The sequence below is a fragment of the Mus caroli genome, unplaced genomic scaffold, assembly GCF_978045245.1.
Source record: "Mus caroli unplaced genomic scaffold, Mus_caroli_1 scaffold_1, whole genome shotgun sequence".
NCBI lineage: Eukaryota > Metazoa > Chordata > Mammalia > Rodentia > Muridae > Mus > Mus caroli.
The window spans coordinates 41,794,272-41,818,671 of NW_028227256.1; the positions used below are offsets into that span (position 1 = coordinate 41,794,272).

The following is a 24,400-nucleotide window of genomic DNA, read 5'->3' on the forward strand; positions in this document are numbered from 1 at the left end:
GTCTGGCGGTTCCTCAGAAAATTGGACATAGTACTACTGGAGGATCCAGCAATACCTCTCCTGGGCATATATCCAGAAGATGTCCCAGCCGGTAAAAAGGACACATGCTCCACTATGTTCATAGCAGCCCTATTTATAATAGCCAGAAGCTGGAAAGAACCCAGATGTCCCTCAACAGAGGAATGGATACAGAAATTATGGTACATTTACACAATGGAGTACTACTCAGCTATTAAAAAGAATGAATTTATGAAATTCCTAGCCAAATGGATGGATCTGGAGGGCATCATCTTGAGTGAGGTAACACAATCACAAAAGAACTCACACAATATGTATTCACTGATAAGTGGATATTAGCCCAAAACTTAGGATACCCAAGATATAAGATACAATTTGCTAAACGCATGAAACTCAAGAAGAATGAAGACCAAAGTGTGGACACTGTGCCCTTCTTAGAATTGGGAACAAAACACCCAGGGAAGGAGTTACAGAGACAAAGTTCGTAGCTGTGATGAAAGGATGGACCATTTAGAGACTGCTGTATCCAGGGATCCATCCCATAAGCAGCTTCTAAACGCTGACACCATTGCATACACTAGCAAGATTTTGCTGAAAGGACCCAAATATAGCTGTCTCTTGTGAGAAGATGCCGGGGCCTAGCAAACACAGAAGTGGATGCTCACAGTCAGCTATTGGATGTATCACAGGGCTCCCAATGGAGAAGCTAGAGAAAGTACCCAAGGAGCTAAAGGGATCTGCAACCCTGTAGGGGGAACAACAATATGAACTAACCAGAACCCCGGAGCTCTTGTCTCTAGCTGCATATGTATCGAAAGATGGCCTAGTCGGCCATCACTGGAAAGAGAGGCCCATTGGACATGCAAACTTTATATGCCCCAATATAGGGGAATGCCAGGGCCAAAAGAATGGGAATGGGTGGGTAGGGAAGTGGGGGGCTCTATGGGGGACTTTTGGGATAGCATTGGAAATGTAATTGAGGAAAATATGTAATAAAAATTTTAAAAATTAAAAAAAAAAGATGATTTTGCAATGAGTGAAAAACAATGTTAATATTCTTTTATAGAAATGTCAGATAAAGACCTAGGCTGATGAATTTCCTAATATAGCCACAGTCTAAGTCTAGAGCTCAGTCTAGTACCTTACATTTTGTTTGAGTTTCACCAATACTTTATAAAGAACACGGGATGCACATAAGTAGCGTGTATTTAATTTAGGCATTACAGCTTTTGAAATTTGAAAAGTAAGAGGAAATGTAAGAAGTAAACCCTTTTCAGTTATAAAATTAAGTTTTTCTGTATGTATTTGTATGTATTTAAACATGTATGTGCCTCTGTGTATATGTATATCTGTATAAGTATATATGGGTATACATATGTGTGCGAATATATATACATATATGTGTGTGCATGTATTTTGTATGTATATATATATATATACATATATAAATGTGTATGTGTTTGTGTATTGTATGTGAGTGTATATGTATGTATGTATGTATGTGTATGTATGTACTTGCTCTACTTTGTAGCCTGTGCTGGTCTTTAACTCACTATGTAGCCCAGGTTGGCCTATGATTCCTTGCCTCAATCTTTCTAGTGCAGAGAGTGCAGGTATAAGGAATGATGATAGGCTCTAAGTGTATATTTTAACTATGTAAGATAAAATTTGAAGTAAGTAGCGAGGTCTCCAGTAAGATGTACTTTCATTCAATACCATTAGCTTACTTAAAGGTAAAGCCTATCAAAAGTGGTGTTAAAACAGTCTTGGAGTATTGATGTTTATGGATTTACTATGAATGTTCTGGAGTTTGTCCACATTTTTCCCATATGGGTATATTTGCATATAATATTTATGATTCCTGTCATTTCTGTCAAAGTATGACTATTACTCTATAAAATTATTATCAGTTATTGATACTGTCTGGAATCGACATGTTATGCCCTCCTAGCTCAAGTTTTGTTTGCATATAAAATTTCTTCTTTTCCTATTCTTCTTGCTAATAGGACATTAGTGATGCATCTGTCAATGGCTTTGAAATATTCAGAGAAGTTGAGAAAAAGAGTCTGCTATATGGATTAATTCTGATCTAAAAAAAAAAACTGTTTGTTGTTAATTCTTTTCTTTTTGAACCCTTTATCCTATACATGATCTAACATGGTACATTCTTGGTTTAAAGTTTAAATCGGCACCTTTTAATCAGCTCTGAAGCTCTGATTTGTACAAATGTTCTGGCTCTGCTGTAAACTGAGAAATATTACTAGGACCTAATCAAAGCATGTATTTGTATATTCTATGATTTTAAACTTTCATTAGTGCACATCAGTCCGATTGTATTTTAGCCTTGAGAAAAGGAGTTTTGATAACATGAAGCCAGTATGATTAGCAAGTACAGAGTTAGCATTGACTAATACTTAACTGTTGAGACTGAGTTTATATCTTTGAAATAATTTATTTCAATGACATAATTTTACTTTTAATTCCAGTACGAATCTTCAAATAAAAAAAACTAGGTATGACATGTTAAAAAAATAACTTTTGAAAAATAAGAATTGCAAATAGTCAATGCATTTCCATGTAGTATATAGAAACTAAACTGAGCAACAATTGTTCTCCATCATTAAGATTTGGGTTTGAATTTTTGCCTAACTTTCTCATACACACTATCAGCTCCAGATGGTTTAGTGATGGCTTTATTAAAGTCTGTGTCTCATGGATGCTCATGTTCAGTTTCTTGGCAGTACCGAAGTGGAGCAGCCAAAGGGAACAGAAGTTGTGAGAGATGCTGTCAGGAAGCTGAAGGTAAGAGCTCTTCAGATAAACGGCTCTGTAATGATCTTGTGTCATCAACAGATTGGCAGAAGCTAAAACATAGATAACTGTTTAAATTACTCCTTAAATGAAAATAGAACTTAAATTATCTTTAAATTAAAATTAAATAAATACCACCTGTTCAGGGAGACATTTTGAATTATAGACATATTCATGCAATTATTTTTCTGTACTTAATATATTTTTCTATAGTATAATTTCTTACAGTAACTAAAGACTTTTAAGGCAGAACTCAATCAATGTTTATAGTCAGTGATCTCCCTTTCTATGTCATGGACAATATGTACTCCATGCTCTAAATCACAACTAGTAGGAACATTATATAAATCTCTAACAATTAAGATATCATATCTACCAGTTGAAAACACAGTTAGTGTTCATTCCAAAGCAGAATATTAAGGATACCCTAGTGGGCCATGCCAATGAGCAGCTTTAGGGGAGCTTGTATGACTAAGAAAGCAGAAGAAAATATTGAATAAACACCCCAAATATTCATAAGTAATTTATGGAGTAAAATGTATGCAACCCCAAAAACTCATGTTCTGCAAGTTTCCTGAGAAACCCTTTTGCCACAAGCATGCTTATGTAATAGCTCACTTCTCAACAGTCAGCCTCACTGAGATTTTACAGCTAGGATAATTCCTTCAAGATAATGACCATCCTCATGATGTCAGAGGTCGACAGACTTATATTTACAAAGTTAGCTTTTCTTCTCTGTGGCTACTCTCATAATTTACTGATGAGGCACAATCTTGTTCTAATTTTGATTTCCAGGTCATACACTTATTCCATGGGAATATTAGGTGTTTTACCTAATATTTATTCAAATTAGAAAGTATCTTAAAAGAACAGTTATATTGGCAATATTCCTTTATATCTTGGGAATTCTTCATTCCATATCTCATACCCGAAACGAACTTCAATGGCTTTTAAAACTATGGCTTATATGTATTATATGACATTTCTGTATAATTTCATAGTTAGAACTGAAATCTTATTGTCGAATATAATGTAAAGCAGTAAGAGTTTTAATGTACACTTAGTGGGCTGTAGGTTTTATTAAATGTATATCTTTCACAATTAATATTCATTTAACAAATATTTTGGCTGAAAATTTTGTTTCTCAGGAAAGGATATGTATATAGTAGGAGAGAATATTTTACTAGTGAGCATGAGGAAGACAATGGTTTTTATGTAAATTTGTTGTAATATTTCTCTTATGTTGTATCTGTTGTCAGAAGATACAATCAATATTTACACTTATTTTAATTTTGCTGTCATATAGATGAGACCAGATGGTGGCGCTGTGGCTCCACTAGAAATAGAAAGTACCAATTGTTCATTACCTCATTTTGATTTTCTGCTTATTTTTCTCAAACCCATATTTCCTGACTCGTTTGTACATATATTGTACTGTTATACTAAGATTTTTCTCATGTAATTAAAAATGCTATTTATATTTACTCCCCTTTCAAAGTCTTTCAAAGTTTGCATTTTAAATGTATTGGCTTTTTTTGACTTTTGATAACAATTCGAAATATAAACATAATGCAGGGTGATGAAAATCTTAACAAATTTTCGACAATGCTATTTTCCTACCTCTGTACCTCATGGCATCTGCTTGAGTTTTAGCAAAATGCTTCTAAAGATTTGAATGTTGACTAGTCTGTGACTGCAGAGGATTCCAAGTTTGTAAACTTTAATGTAATGATTAGTGTAATAATTGAAATGTTTCCATATTCTGTTTGCTAAAACAACATTCATTTCTTTTTCTGTTTCTTACTTATGCTTAATCTGACATTTAAGAAAGTGATAAGTATCTAAAAGTGTGACACTCTAGAACTTAGCACTGCTATCATAATAAAGTTCGTTTTCAGAAGGGGTCTGGTTCAGTACATTCAGGGCAAATACCAGGACTCAATTTGTGTTCACCATTTGTTATGTCTCTGTATGAATACACACTGAACATTGGGATCTATGTCTTATGGACCCAGTTTGAAAGGCCCTAGTGGATGAAGCTCATTTTATACACACAAAGCAGCTTCAGTGTGATATATAGCCTTTAGAAGACACTGACAAGACATGTTAGTCAGAAGGGGTCTTCAGCGCTGTATTTCACACTGTGCACTGTATTTCTGTTTTTCTTTTACTTTTTCTTCAACTGACCAGTTATCTAGAACTTAGTTATATACCAAAACCGTGATTATTAGAAATTATTTAGCAACTAAGTAGGAGAAACACAAAGTAGTGCCAAATAATTTGCAGATTATATGATAGGATACATAAGTGATCCTAAAATCCCACCAGAGAACTCTTACAGCTGATAAACACCAGCAAAGTATCCAGCAAAGTGGATGCATATGAGATTAATTAAAGAAGAAGAAGAAGGGGAAGAAGAAGAAGAAGAAGAAGAAGAAGAAGAAGAAGAAGAAGAAGAAGAAGAAGAAGAAGAAGAAGAAGAAGAAGAAGAAAAGAAGGAGTTCTCCTATGTACAAATGCCAAACAGACTGAGGAACAAGTCAGGAAAATAATACCTTTCACAATAGCCTCAAATAATATAAAATATCTTGGGGTAACTCTAGCCATGAAAATGAAAGACCTGTACTATAAAATCTTAGTCTTTGAGGAATTTAAAGAAGGCATCAGAAGATAGATAGATCTCCTATGCTCATGGATCAGTGAGATTAATATAGTAAAACTGGCCATCTTACCAAACCAATCTACAAATTCAATGAAATCTCTGTCAAAATTCCAACACAATTCTTTTTTTTTTCTCATTGCAGGTTTTTTTTTCATATTTGGGGGATTTATTTATTTATTTATTTATTTATTTATTTTTATACTCCAGATTTTATTCCTCTCCTCCTCCACCCTCTGACTCTTCCACATCCCATACCTCCTCCCCACCCTCCTGTCTTCATGAGGGTTAGGTGCATCTCTGAATAAACCCAGACCCAGTACTCCTCTGCTGTATATGCCAAGACAATTCTTTAGAGACCTGAAAAAGACAATTCTCTACTTCATATGGAAAATCAGAAACAAAGAAACAAGCAAAAAAAAAAAACCAGGATGGCTAAAAATAAAAAAAATAAAAATCCTGAACAATAAAAGAACTACTGTATGTATTTGTGTTGCTAATTTCAAGTTGAACTGCACAGCTATACTAATAAAACTACATATTGTTGTCATGAAAAGAGACTCATTCATCAATGAAATTTAATTAAACTACCAGATATGAACACACAAACTTATGGACACCATGTTTTTATAATAAAGCTAGAATTACACACTGGGGAGAAAAGAAATCACTTTCAGCAAATAATGCTGCTCTAACTGGGTGTCTGTATGTGGAAGAAGGAAAATAGATTTATATTCATTACACTGCACAAAATTCAGGTCCAAGTGGATTAAATACCTCAACATAAAATCTGATACATGGAACTTGATAGAAGAGAAAGTGGGGAATAGCCTTGAATGCATTAGCACAAGAGAAGACTTTATTAACAAAAAACTGATAGCTCAGGTGTTAAGATCCACAATTAATAAACGCGACCTCCTGAAACTGAAAATCTTCTGTAAAACAAAGGACACCATCAGTAAGATAAAGGTTCAGTCTACAGAATGGAGAAAGATTTTTAACAACTCCACATCTAATAGAGATAACAAACAAACAAAAAAACCAAATATTCCAATTAAAAATGAGGCATAGATCTAAACAGAGAATGATCAGTAGTGGAATCTCAAATGGCTGAGAAAATTTTAAGTAAGTGTTCAATATTCTTAGCTATCAGAGAATTGCAAATTAATTGCAACTCTGACATTTCATCCTACATCTCTCAGAACCGCCAAGATCAATAACACAAATGACAGTTCACGTTATCCAGGTTGTGGGGGAAGGGGACTATGTTTCCAGTACTGGTAGCAGTGCAAGCTTGTACATACGGAAATCAATATGGGAATTCCACAAAATGTTAGGAACTGATCTGCCTCACCATCCAGCTATGCTATATGCACAAAGGATGTTTCATACTATCTAAGGATATTGCTGCTTTATTACTAATAGGTAGAAACGGGAAACAACCTAGATGTCCCTCAACATAAATCACATTCAAAACAAAACAAAACACAACAAAACAAAATTGTGGTACATTCATACAATGGAGTATTACTCGGCTGTTAAAAAAACACCACCATAAAATTTGCAGGCAAATGGATAGAACTAGAAAAAAAAAACAGAAATGAGGTATTCCTGACGCTCAAAGGCAAATATGGTATGTATTTATTAATTAATTAAATTAAACTGAATCATTAAATAAAATTAAATAAATATTAGATTAAAATATAGATTCAATAATTAATGTTTAAATAAATGATAAATAAAATAAAATAAGTTAATGATAGCCAACCCAAAGAGGAGGGGTCTAGTGGTGAAACAGGGTTCTCCCTGGGATGGAGAAATAGAATAGACAGGCTGCTGGTGGAGATAGGTGCAGGGAATAAAGTGACAAGGAATGGCCATGGGGTAGAGGGAGAGATTATAGGTAGAAAAGCTGGAATTGGAGGATGTTTGGGTAGTGGTGTGGAAACCTTCTGCAGTGGAAAGAAATTTCCTGGAAACTATAGATGTGATCTTAATGAAGACTCCTAGAAATAGGAGATATGTCATAGTAATAGTAATAGCAATGGCAATAGCAATAGCAATAGCAATAGCAATAGCAATAGCAATAGCAATAGTAATAGTCACAGCTGACTGTCTCTTTTAGCCAGGCCAGAGTGGGCTGCATTTAATTGAATCGTTAGCCAAGGGGTTCCCATGGAAATTCCCAAACAGCCTATTTGGTTTGCCATTGCTAAGAGGAGCTGCTCTCTACAAATGGACAGCAGAATCGCATTGTTGAGTACAACACCCACACTCCTTATTGAACTTGGAAATGTCAAACTGGTACCTACTTGGAGCCTCTCTATCCATATATTCTCTTTTGTACAGGAAGGTACTCTGTAAGCTACTGAGAGAGAAACCCAGCCACAAAACCTTTGACCTATAATCTCCTACATGTAAAACACACTAGGACAATGGTGACAGAACTTGTGGGAGTAGCCTACTAATGTCTGACTTGACTTAAAGTTTACTGATTGAAAAGGAACCCATACTTAATGCTGCTGGAGTAATCAAGAACCAGAGACTAGGTAGTCTGGACACCTAGGGTAAAACCAAACACTACAGTTCTTTTAAAAATTCCATAAAATGATTGATTCCTAATGGTATATAGATCCGTGCCTTATATAGTCATCGTCAGAGATGCTTCCTCCAGCAGCAGAAGGGAATAGATGCTGAGACCCCCAACAGGTGCAGAAAGAGTCTAAATTTGAAGATCTCCATCAAATTTCTTCCCTCAGAGCTCAGGGTATCCCTTAGAAAAGGAGGCAGAAAACCTTTAATAGCCAGAGGCTATAGAGGACAACAGGAGAGAAAGGCCTTCTGAATTAACTAAGGTGCATATGAGCTCACAGAGACTGAATCAGCAAGAAGAGGGCCCACATGGGTATATGCCAGGTCCTCTACATATATATTATATATTTTGCCTTGACATTTCTCCGGGACCTCTGACTTTGACTATGAGTGGGTCTCTGACTCTTGTGCCTGCTCTTGTGACTCTTTTCCTCCTATTGAGTTGGCTATGTCCAATTTTGATATAATTTTTTGCTTCATCTTGTTATCTTTTATTTTGTCATGTTTGGTTGTTATCTATTCTAAGCCTGTTCTTTTCTAATGAGAGACAAAAAGGGAGTGGAATGGGGGTGGGGAGGAATTGGGGGGACTAGAGGGAGCAGAAACTATAATCAGGATATATTGTATGAGGAAAAGAATCTATTTTCAATTAAAGAAAATATACATTAAACACAAAATGCATAGCACTGCCAAGTAATAGAGTCAAAGTAATAAATTATTTTTCCCGGCTAACATGTATTCCATTAATATTGGGTTAGATTTCACTTTTCAAGCCATCCTTTATGAGATATTTGGAAATTGTGGAATAATAGCATCAAAATTCAATGGTCCTTAAATTTTCATTACAAGCTCTATGTAGCAGTGGCATATGTTTAACTGACTTCATAATTTCAAGTAGCACTTCATTGTCTCATGATTTTATGGGTACAATGGCTGGTTTTTGATACTGTATTATGTTAATGTATAGATTGTTTATGTTTTACATCTTTAGGACCTTTTCATTGGATTGAATTATTACATTGAAGTGTCAATAATAGATTATTCTATCTTCATAGTTCTATCAAGGAAGGAATTTGGAATAAAAATTGGATGAAGTTTTCAAATAAGACTGTCCAAGTATTTACATTAAAATAATAAACAAGAAAAAGAATATAGCTGAGGAGAAGTAAGCATCGCTTTGTGCACTGTCACCCAGCACTCCTGAATTAGAAATATTTCTGAACACAGTTAAGAAGTCTCCGAATATCCAGGCAACAGTGTTTTATGCCTTTATTGAGCTCAGAAAGCTGAAGCAGGCAGATCTCTGAGTTCAAGGCCTACTTAGTCTGCAGAGTGAGTTTCAGGATAGTCAGAGTTACAAAAAACAAAACAAACAAACAAACAAAAAAACCCTGTCTTGAAAAAATGAGAGAGACAGAGACAGAGACACAGAGACAGACAGAGACAGAGACAGAGAAACAAAGAGGTCCACAAGTATGAAAATCAAGAAGAGTTAATATGGGAGCATGAAAGTAAGGTTTTTGAGCAATGAGTTTGATCTTTGGAAGAAAAGCACAGAGATATTATCAAACTATTGAAGATATAAACTGAGTGAATCTAATAGTATATGCAAGATTTTAAAAACACATATTTTTGGCAATCATGTCACAAGACTGAGGGAATCCCTGATATATATGAAACACAAATGGAAAACATTTTTTTAAATATTTTTTATTAGGTATTTTCCTCAATTACATTTCCAATGCTATCCCAAAAGTCCCCCATACCCTCCCCCCCACTCCCTTACCCACCCATTCCCACTTTTTGGCCCTGGCGCTCCCCTGTACTAGGGCATATAAGGTTTGCATGTCCAATGGACCTCTCTTTCCAGTGATGGCTGACTAGGCCATCTTTTGATACATATGCAGCTAGAGTCAAGAGCTGGAAAATATTTTTTAATGTAGCAAATGTGATGTAAAAGGAAGAGGTCCTGAGTGCATGGGTGCAGCAACTATAGCTTCCAGGCTGCTTATTGTAATCTAGTTTCCTAACTGTTGGTACATAAGGATACAACATGGAGTTTGGGTTGAGTGAGAACTCAAGGTTGTTTTAACACTGTTTAATTCTTTCTCTCATCTGCTCGTCCTCCCTCTTTTGGAACACCCTCCTTTCTCTAGCCTTCCTCCCTTCTGCCCTCCTCCCACCTCCCCTCTCCTGCACCCACTCTGTGTAACATCAGCCGTCTTTCCTTTCTTCATTTCTTCAATTCTTTTTTCTTCCTAAACAGATAAGTTTAAACTGGCTGTTTTGTAGCAAATATTGGCTGTGTTTTTATAAAATCCAGGGTTACACAATTCTTGTCAGAGGTCACAGGAATTGCTGTTTCCAGATGGTAAAAAGGCCTTGGAAGCCACTGTGTTTTTGTTTTTGTAGAAAACAGACTATAGCAAAGCCATCAGCACAGGTTGGCTTTTCTTAGGTGACCTTCTGTAGATGAAGAGCAACTGATGGTTTTGTAAAGCATTAAAAAAAATACACCTCAAAGTTGCTTAATTATGCTAAGGCAAAAGGATAGTATGATTTAAAAAGGGCATTAGTACACTTTCTGTGAGGGAGAGCTGAAATAATTTTTGTTGCATGTAAACAAAACACATTTCTTAAAGACAGAAAAGTATTTGGCACACATTGGATGTCATGTGCTCATTCTAAGCCTTCTAGAGACAAAAGAAAAAATATATAGCTAAACAGCTTATGTTCATAGGAATGCAGAAAAGAGTGGCCTGAAAAATGATGCCACCCAAATGGGAATAAAACAAATGGCACCAGCTAGAACTCAAAGGCAGACACTTCAAGGCACTCCTGTAGACATTAATTACATTATTCTCTGTGGTACTGCAAAGGCATGAAATAAGACTTTGAACACTCTGCCTCAGGACCAACCATACCATGCATGTTCACATCTGCCCTAAATTAGAGGGACTTACACAATGCAAAAAAGAAAAAAGAAAAAAAATAGGACACACAAGAGCCTTGGAGTCTTGCCCGACCTCACATCTGATCCATTTGAATCAAGTTCAGAAAACTTTGCGTATGTTGAAAATGAGTTAAAGAAGCCTTGAGACAGGGGCAAGAAATTCTACTACTTTATAAGTTTCCTTCTTTTTCTTCTCTTAAAAAGACATATGGAGGAAAGGAGCAAAGAAAGAAAACAGGGGGTGTAGAGGGGTTGCCAGACAGAAACCGGACCCAGTGACCTGTGGATTCAGGAGGGAAGGAGCTTAAAAAGAAAACAGGGAGTCAGAGGGGGTTGCATACAGAATGGACCCAGGTGAAACTGTCGACCCAGGTAAGCAACAATTAAACCAAAAAAGATTACAAAATATTGCCCTGGACAAACTTATTCGAAGAGCATATATATGTTGTATGTGTATGCATAAGCAAATATTTGTATGTATTTTAATGTTAAAAGTTTAGAGACATCCTTAAATTTTTTCCCCTAATTCTGGTGATGTTAGGGAGACATAGGCAGGGGCTTCCTCTGCCTGAGAGCAGAACCTATCTAATTTCCTTTTAAAGTGTATACAGATCCTAACACAAATGTGCATATATATGTTTTCTAAACGAGTGGAAAGACAGGACAATAGAGCTATGAAAGTAGGAGAGACCTTATGTCCTCCTGGAGGATCTTTATTCTGTAATTCTAGACCACATCTTACTTCTACTGGAATTACTCCTGTGAAAACGGCCCAGGCTCTTAGCTTTGATTTAGACATATGTTTGTTCATGTCATTTTTGTTGGTTTGCCTGATACAACAGTACATAACTAGGTAGGTATTGAGTTGTGGCAACATTATACATTCAACAGTAAGGAATCAGCAAATTCTGAGAACATTTTAAAAATAAAGTTATCTCAGAATTAATCTCTACCTATTGGTTTCCTTACTTGCTGGTATGCATTTAGCCTTCTAAATTTCATGTCAAAAAATGCATGAAAAATATCAAGTTATGTATTTTCTTTTTTTAAAAGGATTGAATTTCAGCTAGACAGTTTGCCTCACAACTATAATCATAGCATTTGAGGGCTAAGGCAGTGGATTGTCATAAATTTGTGCCTAGCCTGGAGCTATATACTGGTTTCTAGGCTAGCATGGAATGCAGAAGAACTTGTCTTAAAAATAAAAGCCAAGATGTCCTTCAACTAAGGAATGGATACAGAAAATGTGGTACATTTACATAATAGAGCTATTAAAAGCAATGACTTCATGAAATTCTTAGGCAAATGGATAGAACTAGAAAATATCATCCTGACTGAGGTAACCCAGTCACAAAAGAACACACATGGTATGCACTCACTGAGAAGTTGATATTAGCCTAAAAGCTTGGAATATCTAAGATACAATTCACAGACCACATGAAGCTCAAGAAAGAAGATCAAAGTGTAGATGCTTCTGTCCTTCATGGGGGGGGGGGAACAAAATACTCATGAGAACAAATACAGAAACAAAGTGTTAAGCAGAGACTAAAGGAAAGGCCATCTAGAGACTGCCCCACTTGGGAATCCCACCGATATACAGTCACCAAACCCAGACATTATTGTGGATGCTAAGAAGTGCTTGTTGACAGGAGCCTGATATAACTGTCTCCTGAGAGACTCTGCCAGAGCCTGACAAATACAGAGATGCTCACAGCCAATCATTGGACTCAGCATGGGTTCCCCCAATGGAGGAATTAGAGAAAGGACTGAAGGAGCTGAAGGGATTTGCAACCCCATAGGAAGAAAATCAATATCAATCAACCAGATCCCTCCTCCTCTGGAACTCCCAGGGACTAAACCACTACCCAAAGAGTATACATGAAGGGATCCATGGCTCCAGCCTCATATGTAGCAGAGGATGGCCTTGTTGGGCATCAGTGGATGGAGAGGCCCTTGGTCCTGTGAAGGCTTGATACCCCATTGTAGGGGAATGCCAGGGCGGGAAGGCATGAGTAGGTGGGTGGGTGAAGGAACACCATCATAGAAGCAGGGAGAAGAGGGATGAGATAGGCAGTTTTGGGGAGGGGTGGGGAAACTGGAAAAGGAGATAACATTTGAAATGTAAATAAAGAAAATATCCAATTTTTAAAAGCAAAAGAAAAAAAATATGAGCACCCACAAGAAAGAAAGAAAGAAAGAAAGAAAGAAAGAAAGAAAGAAAGAAAGAGAGAAAGAAAGAGAGAAAGAAAAAGAAAAAGAAAGAGAGAAAGAAAGAGAGAAAGGAAAGAAGGAAGAAAGAAAGCCAAACTAATGAACAAAAGCCCAAGGAAAAATGAAAAACAAGTTTCTAAAAATTAATCTAAATTATGATGGCAAGTGGAGAAGGTTACTGAGCAAAGCTATTTTATGAAATACTTTGTAATGGGCAGTACCTGAATCAATGAATGTCTGTTATGGACACAAATTCCAAATGTACATTTATGTTAGTTTACCACAGAAATGGAACTATAACTTTGTGAACTTTGTCTTTTGTAGTTTGCAAGACACATCAAAAAATCTGAAGGCCAGAAGATTCCTAAAGTTGAATTGCAAATATCAATTTATGGAGTAAAAATTCTCGAACCCAAAACAAAGGTAAGGCTTGTTTTTGAGAGTCATGTTGTCTTACACTTGAACCAGTTACAATTACATCTGTTCTTGCTGACTTTAAATTTTATTGCTAACTTAAAATGGTTGGTTCTTGGTGATTTATTTAAATATGTTCAGGAATTTGGGGAAAGGGAACAGCCTTTGGAATCTTGAAGTTCTGTTCTGCAGCCTGTGTCCCACACCTAATAACATATATAAAATATATTCAGTAGCAGTAGCGCCCATAATTAGAGATGTCTTTTGTTATTATTAAATTTATTTATTTATTTATTTATTTATTCACTTTACAACCCAATATCAGCCCTTCCTCTCCTCCCAGTACCTCCTCACACAAGTCCTTCCCCTATTCCACCTTACTTTTGAGTAGGGGAAGCCCCTCTCTGGGTATTATACCCCTCCCTGCCATTACCTGCTGGGACTAGACACATCCTATCCCACTGAGGGCAAACAATGCTGTCCATTTAGCAGTGTGGATCCACAGGCAGCTAAGCAGCAGGCTCAGGGACAATTCTTGTTCCAATTGTTGGGGGGCCTGCATGAGGGACCAAGCATGGGGGACCAAGCATGGGGGACCAAGTTCCTCATCTGATATATGTGTGCAGGGGCCTAGGTCCAGCCTGTGCTCACTCTTTGGTTGGTGATTCAGTCTTTTGAAGCCCCCAAGAGTCTAGATTAGTTGACTCTGTTGGTCTTCCTGTAGAGTCCTTGGCCTCTTCAGGTTCCTCAATCTTCTTACCAACTCTTTTGTAAGACTCCCGAAGCTCCATCTAATGTTTGGGTGTGAGTCTCTGCATCTTTCCTTTGACTGCTGGGTGGAGTCTCTCAGAGCACAGTTATGCTAGGTTTCTGTCTACAAGCATAATGGAATATCAGTAACAGTGTCAGGGATTGGTTCTTGCCCATGGGATCGTCTCAGTTTGGGGCAGTTATTGGTTGGCAATTCCCTCAGCCTTTGTTCTGTCTTTAACCTTGCGCATCTTGTAGGTAGGGCACATTTTGTGCTTAAGGCTTTGTGGGTGTGTTGTTGCCCTTATCCTCACACTGGTATTTCCTGCCTGGCTACAGGAAGTGACCACTTCAGGATCTATATTCTCCACTGCTAGGAATCTCAGCTAGAGGGACCCCATAGACCCTCTTGGGCCTCTGCCTATCCAAGATCTCTGGTTTGTGCTAGAGATTGCCCTCCCCCCAGTTGATCTCACTTCTCTCTCCCCTGCTCTCCCTACATATGGTTCCCGCTCCGCTCCCCTCCCAATTCCTTCTTCCGTCCAGTTCCCTCCTTCTATCAACCTTGATATTTCTATTCACTTTATGTGAAAGATGTATATGCTGTGATTTGCTGGGTATGAAAGAAGACAAAAGCTATTCAGTGTATTAAAATGTCCTGCCTTGTAGGTATAATTGATGCATATATGTTTCCTGTGACTGATATAAGAAAATGCCAAAGGCTGGGTAACAAAAACAATAGCAATTCATTTCCTTCCAAGTTGTGGGCCTCGAATCCTAGCATAGATATCCAAGTATCTGCAAGCGCAATTTTTTTCTGTGGCCTCTCCCTTGTCTCTGATGGTTGGCTGCTATATCTTACTATGTACACTGAACTTCATATTCTTTGTCTGTCTGGCTTTTCTTTCTTTGTTTTTAAGAAGGGAAGAAGATTTAATTTAGGATCACATAATGCCTTTATTTAAACCAAACTAGCTGTATCTTATCTCCAATTAAAAGCAAACCTTAAGACAAATAGTTTGATATATTCATTATATGGTAATATATATTTATATAATTATATTTATATGATATATAAAACAATTGGTATATGCAGAAATAATATATCACATAAATATATAATAATCTATATTTATATATAATTACATATTAATGCATATTAATTATATACAATAAAGGGTTTCATTATAACATTGTCATACATGTGTACAGTGTATTTTGGTTGTAGTTACTCAATTTTTTTTCTTGGCCCCTTCCTTTGCCTAATCAGACCTTCTATTTCCATCTTTCTTTTTCCCAAAAACTCGTTATTATTATTGCTTACAGAAACTGGATGAAGGGATATTCACTTTATCATTCATTATCCACCTGAAGATATGATCTCTCCCTTCACCATAGACTTTCCACTGATCACAAGATTTGGGTTAGGATCAATCTTGTGCAGGTCATATATAAATATTCACACTGCACTGCAAAAAAAAAAAAAAAAAAGAAGTTTTATGGCTCAAACTGACAGCACTAATCTATGGGAAAAAAGACAGCTATTTAGGAGGTAATTTAATGACACATATGTCCATTTAGCAAGCAACAGCAGTAATTTACTCATTAGGACTTATGATTTCCATGGCTATGGGCTTTGACCAGGTTTACAACACTAGAAAGGAATTACCTCCTGTTGTACAGACTTCAAATGCAATCAGAAAATGTTTGATTTTCTCCATAATATAGACTTGGTACAATTGTACCTGCCTGTCCAGTTGGTACTACAGCATGCAAAGGTTGTGCTAAGAAAGACTGCATGGTAATTCTAACCTTAGCAGCCTGCATAGCACCTGTTGGCACTATGAGAACAAATCAGTAGGGCTGAAGCTCCCAGACAGTGTCCAGGTTGATTTTTTTTTTTTTTTCATATCCTGGGAGTGAAGCATCTTTAGCCGTAGGGCCTACCATCTAGTTCTGCTGGGCAACAGACAACAGTGGTAATTGTCTGATTATTTGGGGGTTCTCAAGGGAATCCTTGACCAGCAACTCACAGAGAGGTGCCCTATCTCTGATACAGGCATTTTCATTTAATAATGTGCCTTCTGGGAGCAGCTTTACCTACATTTGCAGGGTTCTTCCACTTAAACACATTATTTCTACATTTCAATTTTAACTTATTTTCCCAATTGCCAGGCTTCTTTGTGGCATATTTATACACTGTGCTTTTAGTTGATTTTCTCTCAGAACCCCTTTGTTTCCTCCATGTCTCTATCATTCTCTCCAGTCAATCGTTGTCACTCCTAGCATTTCCCTTGAAAGTAGAAAGGTCAGAATCATATTGTATATTTCTAATCAATTAAGTCGTGAGTCATATAGTACTTATAATAACTCACCATTGTTAACAATGAGGCTTAAAGGCCAAATGTAAACATGGTAAAGAGATTTCCTAATTGGCTATGGCAAGATGTATGCTTTATTTGGATATGCTGTGATGAGCTGGTACCCACAGAACATAGCCATATGGAATTGAAGTTGCACTGTTTGTTATACGTATTGTTAGGCTATGTATATACTCTAGCGTGCAATTTGTTATGTAAGAAATAAAATAAGCAGACAGCCTCCACTTCATGAGCTCCTTCATGTTTCATTAAACATTTCCAATACAATCATAGTTTACCATACTGGGAGTTAGCACTTCAGACAGAAGTAAGTGTAGCACTTGGAATAGTTACATTACAGTTACTTGACAAAATTGCAAAAATGAAGTCTAAGGCCCCACACTGCCTAAAATTATTTCTTTCTTTCTTCTTTCTTTCTTTCTTTCTTTCTTTCTTTCTTTCTTTCTTTCTTTCTTTCTTTCTTTCTTTCTTTCTTTCTTTCTTTGTTTTTGTTTGTTTATTTGATTTTCGAGACAGGGTTTCTCTGTATAGCCCTGGCTGTCCTGGAACTCACTTTGTAGACCAGGCTGGCCTCGAACTCAGAAATCCACCTGCCTCTGCCTCCTCAGTGCTGGGATTAAAAGGCGTGCTTAAAATTTATTTTATTTTATGTGAATGGGTGTTTAGCCTGCACGTGTGTCTGTGGCACCACCTGCATATATGGTGCTGATAGAGGCCAGAAGAAGTCCTTGGATCCCAAAACTAGAGTTTCAGATATTTGTGAGTTGCCATGCCATGGCTGAAAATCAGATTTGGGTCTTCAAGAAGAGCACTAAGTGACTTAGGAACTTTACTATCCATCTCCAGCCCCATAATCCTAATCTTTGAATGTATTTATAAATAGTTGAGGGATCTTAGCATGAATGAACTGTGGGTCCTCTTCCTAGACTCAGTGTTATGGAACAATGATGTCCTTTTCAAATTCAAGGCATGACTTTAAGACTTTTTATTACACCTTATAGTGGTTTTCTATTTCACCCCCTCAATTGAGCAACAAATAAAGACCTGAAGAGTTCAGTTATAGCTGTTGTAGTACAACTGCTGCCAAAGAGCTAAAATCAAAGAGGAGAAGTGATTGGAGAGTGGAAGCAGGGTTCCAGGGCACCATGAAATATGTGTACTTTGCTTATAGAGAAGGTAATGAAAGTGTTCATTTCCTAAACAGGTGCCTTGGCTGAGAAAAGTCCATTAGGCAAATGACAGGCACAAAAAGGACAAGAAAGCAATAAGCTCAGAGCACCACTATAAGTCTAACCAGTATCTTGCAATCTTCCTAGCTCCTATCAGTGAATTTTTATGATGATCTAAATACTTCATTATTGTGCACTTAAATATTTAGAAAATACAAATATGATTAAATGGTGTATGTACAATAATTTCTTTAGTCTCCTTAGTTGAATAATAATGATTTATCCTTAGAAATGTATAAAATATAAAAAGCTAAGACACATTTTTGTCATCAGTCACTACTAACGTGTGTGCTGGATCTGTCCATGTGTAAGACTGAGGAAGAGTGCACATGATGAGAAACTACTCATTGTACATTGTAACTTTTTATCTAACCAGTTGTATGCTGCATGATTTCAATCTGCCTTTCACAATCATCTATAGATGAATAATGTTGAAAATTTGTCAAAAAGAGTCTAACAAGTAGTTTCGGTATCATATCTTGTATTCCTTCCTCTTTCTTGTTCTTTAGTTTTGTTGTGGTGAGCCCTCCCTTATTAAGGCAGTAAGCAGTGTCTGCTAGTTGGGCTGAGCTGCTTCACTGGCTTTTGATTTTTCACCTAGGAATGCAGAGACATTTTTCATTTAACTTGTAAATATGAGAATAGAATTACAACAACAACAACAACAACAAAGTAAAAGGAAAGAGGGGAGAAAGGAAGCATAGTAATAGTTGATTATTGTCCAATAAAAAATCAATATAGACTTTAAAAATCATTTTTATTATAGAACAAAATAGAGTAAAGGCAGGATGAACAAGAATCTGGGAGATGTTTACCTGTTATTATTCTTGTTATTGGATAACCTTGTTTTTTGCCACTGAGGACTCCCTCCTTGCCAGCCAGTCAGTCTGTCACTCTTTCCTAAGCTGTTATTATCAAAACTTGATGCTTTTCACAAGTTAACTTCATTAGTAAAGTATCAGTACAACAGAGTTTAGTGGAACAAAATTGGTGAGTTAACTTTTGATCCTTCTAGACAGCTTTACTCAGAGCATTGATATCAGTGTTCATCCTTGTCCCAGACCTTTAGCTCATATGTTGAACAGCCATTCTTACAAAGGACTTATTGTATGCTTTCTTCAAAAGTAAGTTTTATATAGCTCCTGGGATAAAAGCATATTCATGCATACTCCTCTCCAATCTAAAAAAAATAATCTTGTGATTTTAAAGTCCCTGTTATCATCTTGTAATCTAATTTTATTGATTCTGACACTCGAGCAACTAGCATTCACATCTGTGCTACGTAGGAGCATGTAAAACTTGGCTATATGAATATACAGAAAGACTTGACTATATGCACACATAGGAAAACTTGACTGTATGTACATATAGGAAGATTTTACCATACTTGAATGAGTGTACATGTAGAGAGTGTCATCTTTTTATTCCATTGAAAAAATAAAAGACATTCAAAGTAGGGAGTACAGGCTCTATTAAACATCAGTGTACCTGGGACACTGTCACAGGTTGATGTCCAGAGTCATCTTGTGCCTCTGAATCATGTAGTATGTGTGAGTGAGAGAAGAGAGACGAGAGAAGAGGTGAGAGGAGGGAGGAAATGTCTACTACATTAAACTCTAACACATGGATTTAGAAACCACTACTCTAAGAGAGATAAATGAATCTGATAATAAAAATCACTTAATTTAGATTGGAATATATGTAAAAAGGTCAAATAAACATGAGGCCCTTACATTTATTTATAGATAGTTATACATGTAAGAGGTAAGTTTGAAAATACATTGTTAAGCTAAAATGGTATTTCTTTATGCAAACTATGTTTCTTTTTCTTTTGAGTGGGTAAAATTGAAATAAATGCAATCTGTGTAAGAGTTAGCACCTATGTTTTTCTCGTTGCTCTTGATTGTCTCCAAATGGAGAGTGTGTGGTTTGTAAACAGGTAGCGCAGAGCGAAATATGTATTGATCTTTTTTCAGCTATAATAAAAAGGTATGGATTATAAAATACATGTATTTCTTCACTGTATGTTGTTGTTGTTATTCCCTAATCTCTCTATCACATCTCACAAAATTAGTTCTAATATCCATGAACTTTGTCACAAGGTGGACTAATTCTGTATTACAAAAAAAACAACAAAAAAGTAACCTAAGGTACAAGAGACTCTGCGTTCAATCCCCAGTACCTAAAACAAAATCAAAGTAAAACAAACAAAAAAGGTATCACAAGAGAAGGAAGTTATATTCCTCAGCTGCAGGATTTAGAGCTGCAGAGGAGAGCATAAGAGCCAGGGAAGAGCAGCCCCAGCACACAAACACACACACACACACACATGCAAACACTGGGTCTGGGATAGCAAAGATGAAATATAGATTTAGTAAGTTCAGAAGTATTGGAGGGGAGGCATTACCAACATGGAAGTTTGAGAGTGGCCCAGCCATTGAGCTGATTTAAGCATATTAAATATAAGGCTGTGGGAGTGCATGTGTACATATATGCGCACTCGCGTGTGTATGTGTGTGTGTGTGTGTGTGTGTGTGTGTGTGTGTGTGTGTGTGTTTGTGTGTGTCTTTCATTCAAGAATCCAGAGAATTTGGGCAGGCAGCTAGGAATTTATGCATTTGCCGCCAGGGAGATTGGAACAGATTAACCATATGACTTTGCTAACAGCCTTAATTTATTTTTGTGTTGCTGTGGTAAAATACTATAACAAAAACAGTGTAAAGGAGAGCTTTGGCTCACAATTCCTGTTACAGTCCATAATGGAGGGGAAAGCAAGGCAGCAGGAATGATCTTGAAACATATGGTGATATTACATCCTCAGGCAGAAGACAATGATGAAAGCATGTTAGCGTTCAACTTCCTACTCTACTTTATTCATTCTAGAATAATATCCTGCCCAAGGAATGCTCCAACCCACAACTAACATGAGTCTTCCCACATCAATTAATGTAATCGATATAATCCCTACTGGTACACACAGAGACTGGTTTCCTAGGGTGACTCTGGGGTTATGTCAAGGTGACAATTAACATGAACTATCACACCAACACAAGCAAATAGGATAATTCCAAACTGATGGCAACCATTACCTTCTGTGACTATACTTGTTAGATGAATAAAATATGCCATATTCCACCAGTACCTATAGAAAGGATATGATCTTCATGTTTTTATGTAATTTACTCTATAAGTAAAAAGGAATAATAAGTCATTTTCTGAACTGTATAATGATAGTTCCTTCTTATATATCATAAACATGATTGCATAGTTACTAATGATATATACTAGCTATCAGTATTTAGAAACTCCAGCATGGCTTAGGACTTATATTCGATTGACTATTTGTATTGAAACAAAAATATGTGTCGATGTGAAAATTTTCAGGAAAAATAGAGGAAAGAATCTGAGACATGCTTGGCCATTTTTTATCTAAACATTAATGGCAAGAAAGAGAAGATGCCCCTCATCAGTAGTCTATTGACAAAACCAAGAATTTGAAAGTAGAAGGGAGACTTTTAGAGGAGAGAAAAAATGAGGTAGTAGAATTTAAGATGGGCAATGGGCTAGATACAGTTAAGATAGGTATAGGTTGCATGAGTGTATGAAATACCACAGTGAAGCCAACTATTCTTTACAATTAGCATTCACTAGCCTTAAAAGTCTATATAGTACTCTCTTTAGTACTACTCATCTCTCCTCTAGAAGTATATAGATCATGAATGTCAAAGCACATTAGTCCTACAGTATCATTCTCATTTAATAGTGAAGCTCATTAAATAACTGTTATCTCGAGAATAATGCATTGTTATAGATGAGCTAAACATTTATTACCTATGGCATTTATGTTTTCATTTGCAGTCTGATGAACAACGTAGAAATAAGACTGATCAATTAAGCCGGGCAGTGGTGACACAAGCAAATAATCCCAGCACTCGGGAGGCAAAGGCAGGTGGATCTCTGAGTTTGAGGCCAGCCTGGTCTACAGAGTGAGTTCCAGGACAGCAGGGCTGCACAGAGAAACCCTGTCTCAAAAAAAAAAAAAAAAAAAAAAAAAAAAAAAGGACTGATTGATTAATTCAAAATATGTAGTATGCACATAGGTGAAAAAATGTAATTTTAATGACAGTTTTTTGGGTTTCTGATTCAAATGCAATAAGTACAAGAAAATGTTTATAGCTGATACACTGGAAGGAAATTCTCCTAGTCAGCCTTGGATCAAAGTATAATTACGTCCATCTATCATCTTTTATAGTACCCACTAAATATTGTGGGTGACTAGAGTTTCTGACTGACATTCTGTGTTATATTGCACCTTAAAACAAAGGATGCAAATTTCTAGAATAGAATGCAGAATGATTATTTAGTATATTTTCATCAATTCATAATTAAGTAAAACATAAGAATTTCTCAACTGCAATGTGTTTCTAAAAACTATGTCAATAAGTAGACAATGGTGATGATGATGCTAAGTTCCATAATTCAGTACCGTGTAGGTTTATGCATAAATGTACACGTGTGTGTGTGTGTGTGTGTGTGCACTATTTGCACATGCACTGCAACTGTGTCTGGTTATTTATTTATTTACTTATTTTGGGTTTTGTTTTGTTTTGTTTTTGTCTTTGTTTTTTCGAATCAGGGTTTCTCTGTATAGCCCTGGCTTTCCTGGAACTCACTCTGTAGACCAGGCTGTCCTCAAACTCAGACATCCGCCTGCCTCTGCCTCCCAAGTGCTGGGATTAAAGGTGTGCGCCACCATTGCCCGGCTAGTTATTTATCTTTAAACCTATTAGAAGCCCTCATTCAGTCATTTCCAGGCACTTGTGTTATCAACCCTATGCTACCGAAGTTGCAAATAGAAAGGGCTAAATAGAAAGGGCTCAGGGGTGAATGCAACAAAAAGACCTGATAGTTAATGGAAAAACCATGTCTGATTGTTACTGGGGCTTAGGGTACTTGTGCATAGGTGGTTCTATTCTAGACTGCAGTGCTTGTTAATGTCAGAATCATAAAATGCAAAGAATTTGACAGAATTTGGTCTTTTTCTATCAATTTTGAAACAACTTTTAATCTTTTGCAGCTCAATATCCCCTTAGGTAAATGGTTAAGGTTTAAAGAACATGTTTTTGTTTGTTTGATTGATTGTTTTAGGATTCTTTGTAGCTCAGCAACACAGTGAAGTTCTGATCCTCTTGTACCCACATGTGCTGGTGTGTGTGCTATTGCAGTGATTCAGGAGTTCCACATCCTTTTTGTATTTGTTTAAATTTTGGGCATGTGCAATGATAAGATCAAGGTTTGACAAATGTATACTGTACTTTCAGAACTGTAAGATATATTATTAACACAGCTGACATTTTAGAATGTGAAAGAAAATACCATAAGCAATATTTTCATTCATGTTCACAGGAGGTTCAACACAACTGCCAGCTTCATAGAATATCATTTTGCGCAGATGATAAAACTGACAAGAGGATATTCACTTTCATATGCAAAGATTCTGAGTCAAATAAACATTTGTGTTTTGTATTTGACAGCGAAAAGTGTGTAAGTATGCCAGATGTTTTAGGGAGGTTTGTTCTCTTTTACAAGCCATGAATTGTCTTGTTTCCCGCACTAACGAAATATTTGGAAATGAATAAGGTCTGCAAACATTTAACTGCAGTAATAGATTCATCCTGTCATGAGAACAGGCTTCAGGATTCATCCAAGCTAAATCTTCTGTTCATTAGCAAATACTTACATGCAAATTTCTTTTATTAGAGCATCATGGCTACTTTTATTTGTTTGCATTAATCTCAAAACCATTCACTTTATTTTAAATTTTAATCTAAAAGTTATTGAGTAACATTTGCATGATACAAAGAGGAACAGTGAGCAAAATGAGGTTTCTTGCTTTTAATACGATGAATTCAGTGAACACAAGTATTTTTATTTAAGGAATAAATGCTATTTAGCTTTTAAAAAATTTTCCAATTCTTTGAAAATTGGTGTTTGAAGCTTATTATTCAGAACATTTCATATAACATAAATAGTGATATCCCCTTCTGAGTGTGTGTGCATGTGTGTGTGTGTGTGTGTGCTGTGAATGAAAATTTGAAGTTCTTAGCAAGTAAGGACATTAGGAAATTCTGAGTCATGTCTCAATTTCTTAATCATCCAACATCTTAAGGAACACATTGTGTCTTGCTTACAAGTATAAGCTAACTTTATTCATAACCAAGTCTGAGTTCTGTTATAAAACCTAAGATGGAGCACATATTGTAGCCATTAATGGTGTCAGTAAAAAAGCATCCAACCTCAGCAACACTGTTGGATTAAAATGAAAATAGAACTCAGCTCATTTAGATTCTATTTTTTCCTTGTTCTCAAAAATAGAAAATTA

At 36.3% G+C, this 24,400-nt stretch overlaps 1 protein-coding gene across 2 annotated transcripts in view; it reads left to right on the plus strand.

Moving 5' to 3' along the window:
• The window catches only part of Gulp1 (GULP PTB domain containing engulfment adaptor 1), a 272,673-nt gene that overhangs the window by 211,582 nt on the left and 36,691 nt on the right, over nucleotides 1–24,400 (plus strand). For both annotated transcript variants that reach the window (XM_085836971.1, XM_021168770.3), the window contains exons 4-6: nucleotides 2,749–2,820; nucleotides 13,569–13,667; nucleotides 23,425–23,562. In XM_085836971.1, the coding sequence (XP_085693097.1) occupies nucleotides 2,749–2,820; nucleotides 13,569–13,667; nucleotides 23,425–23,562 (309 nt within the window). The remainder of the gene's footprint in view (nucleotides 1–2,748; nucleotides 2,821–13,568; nucleotides 13,668–23,424; nucleotides 23,563–24,400) is intronic.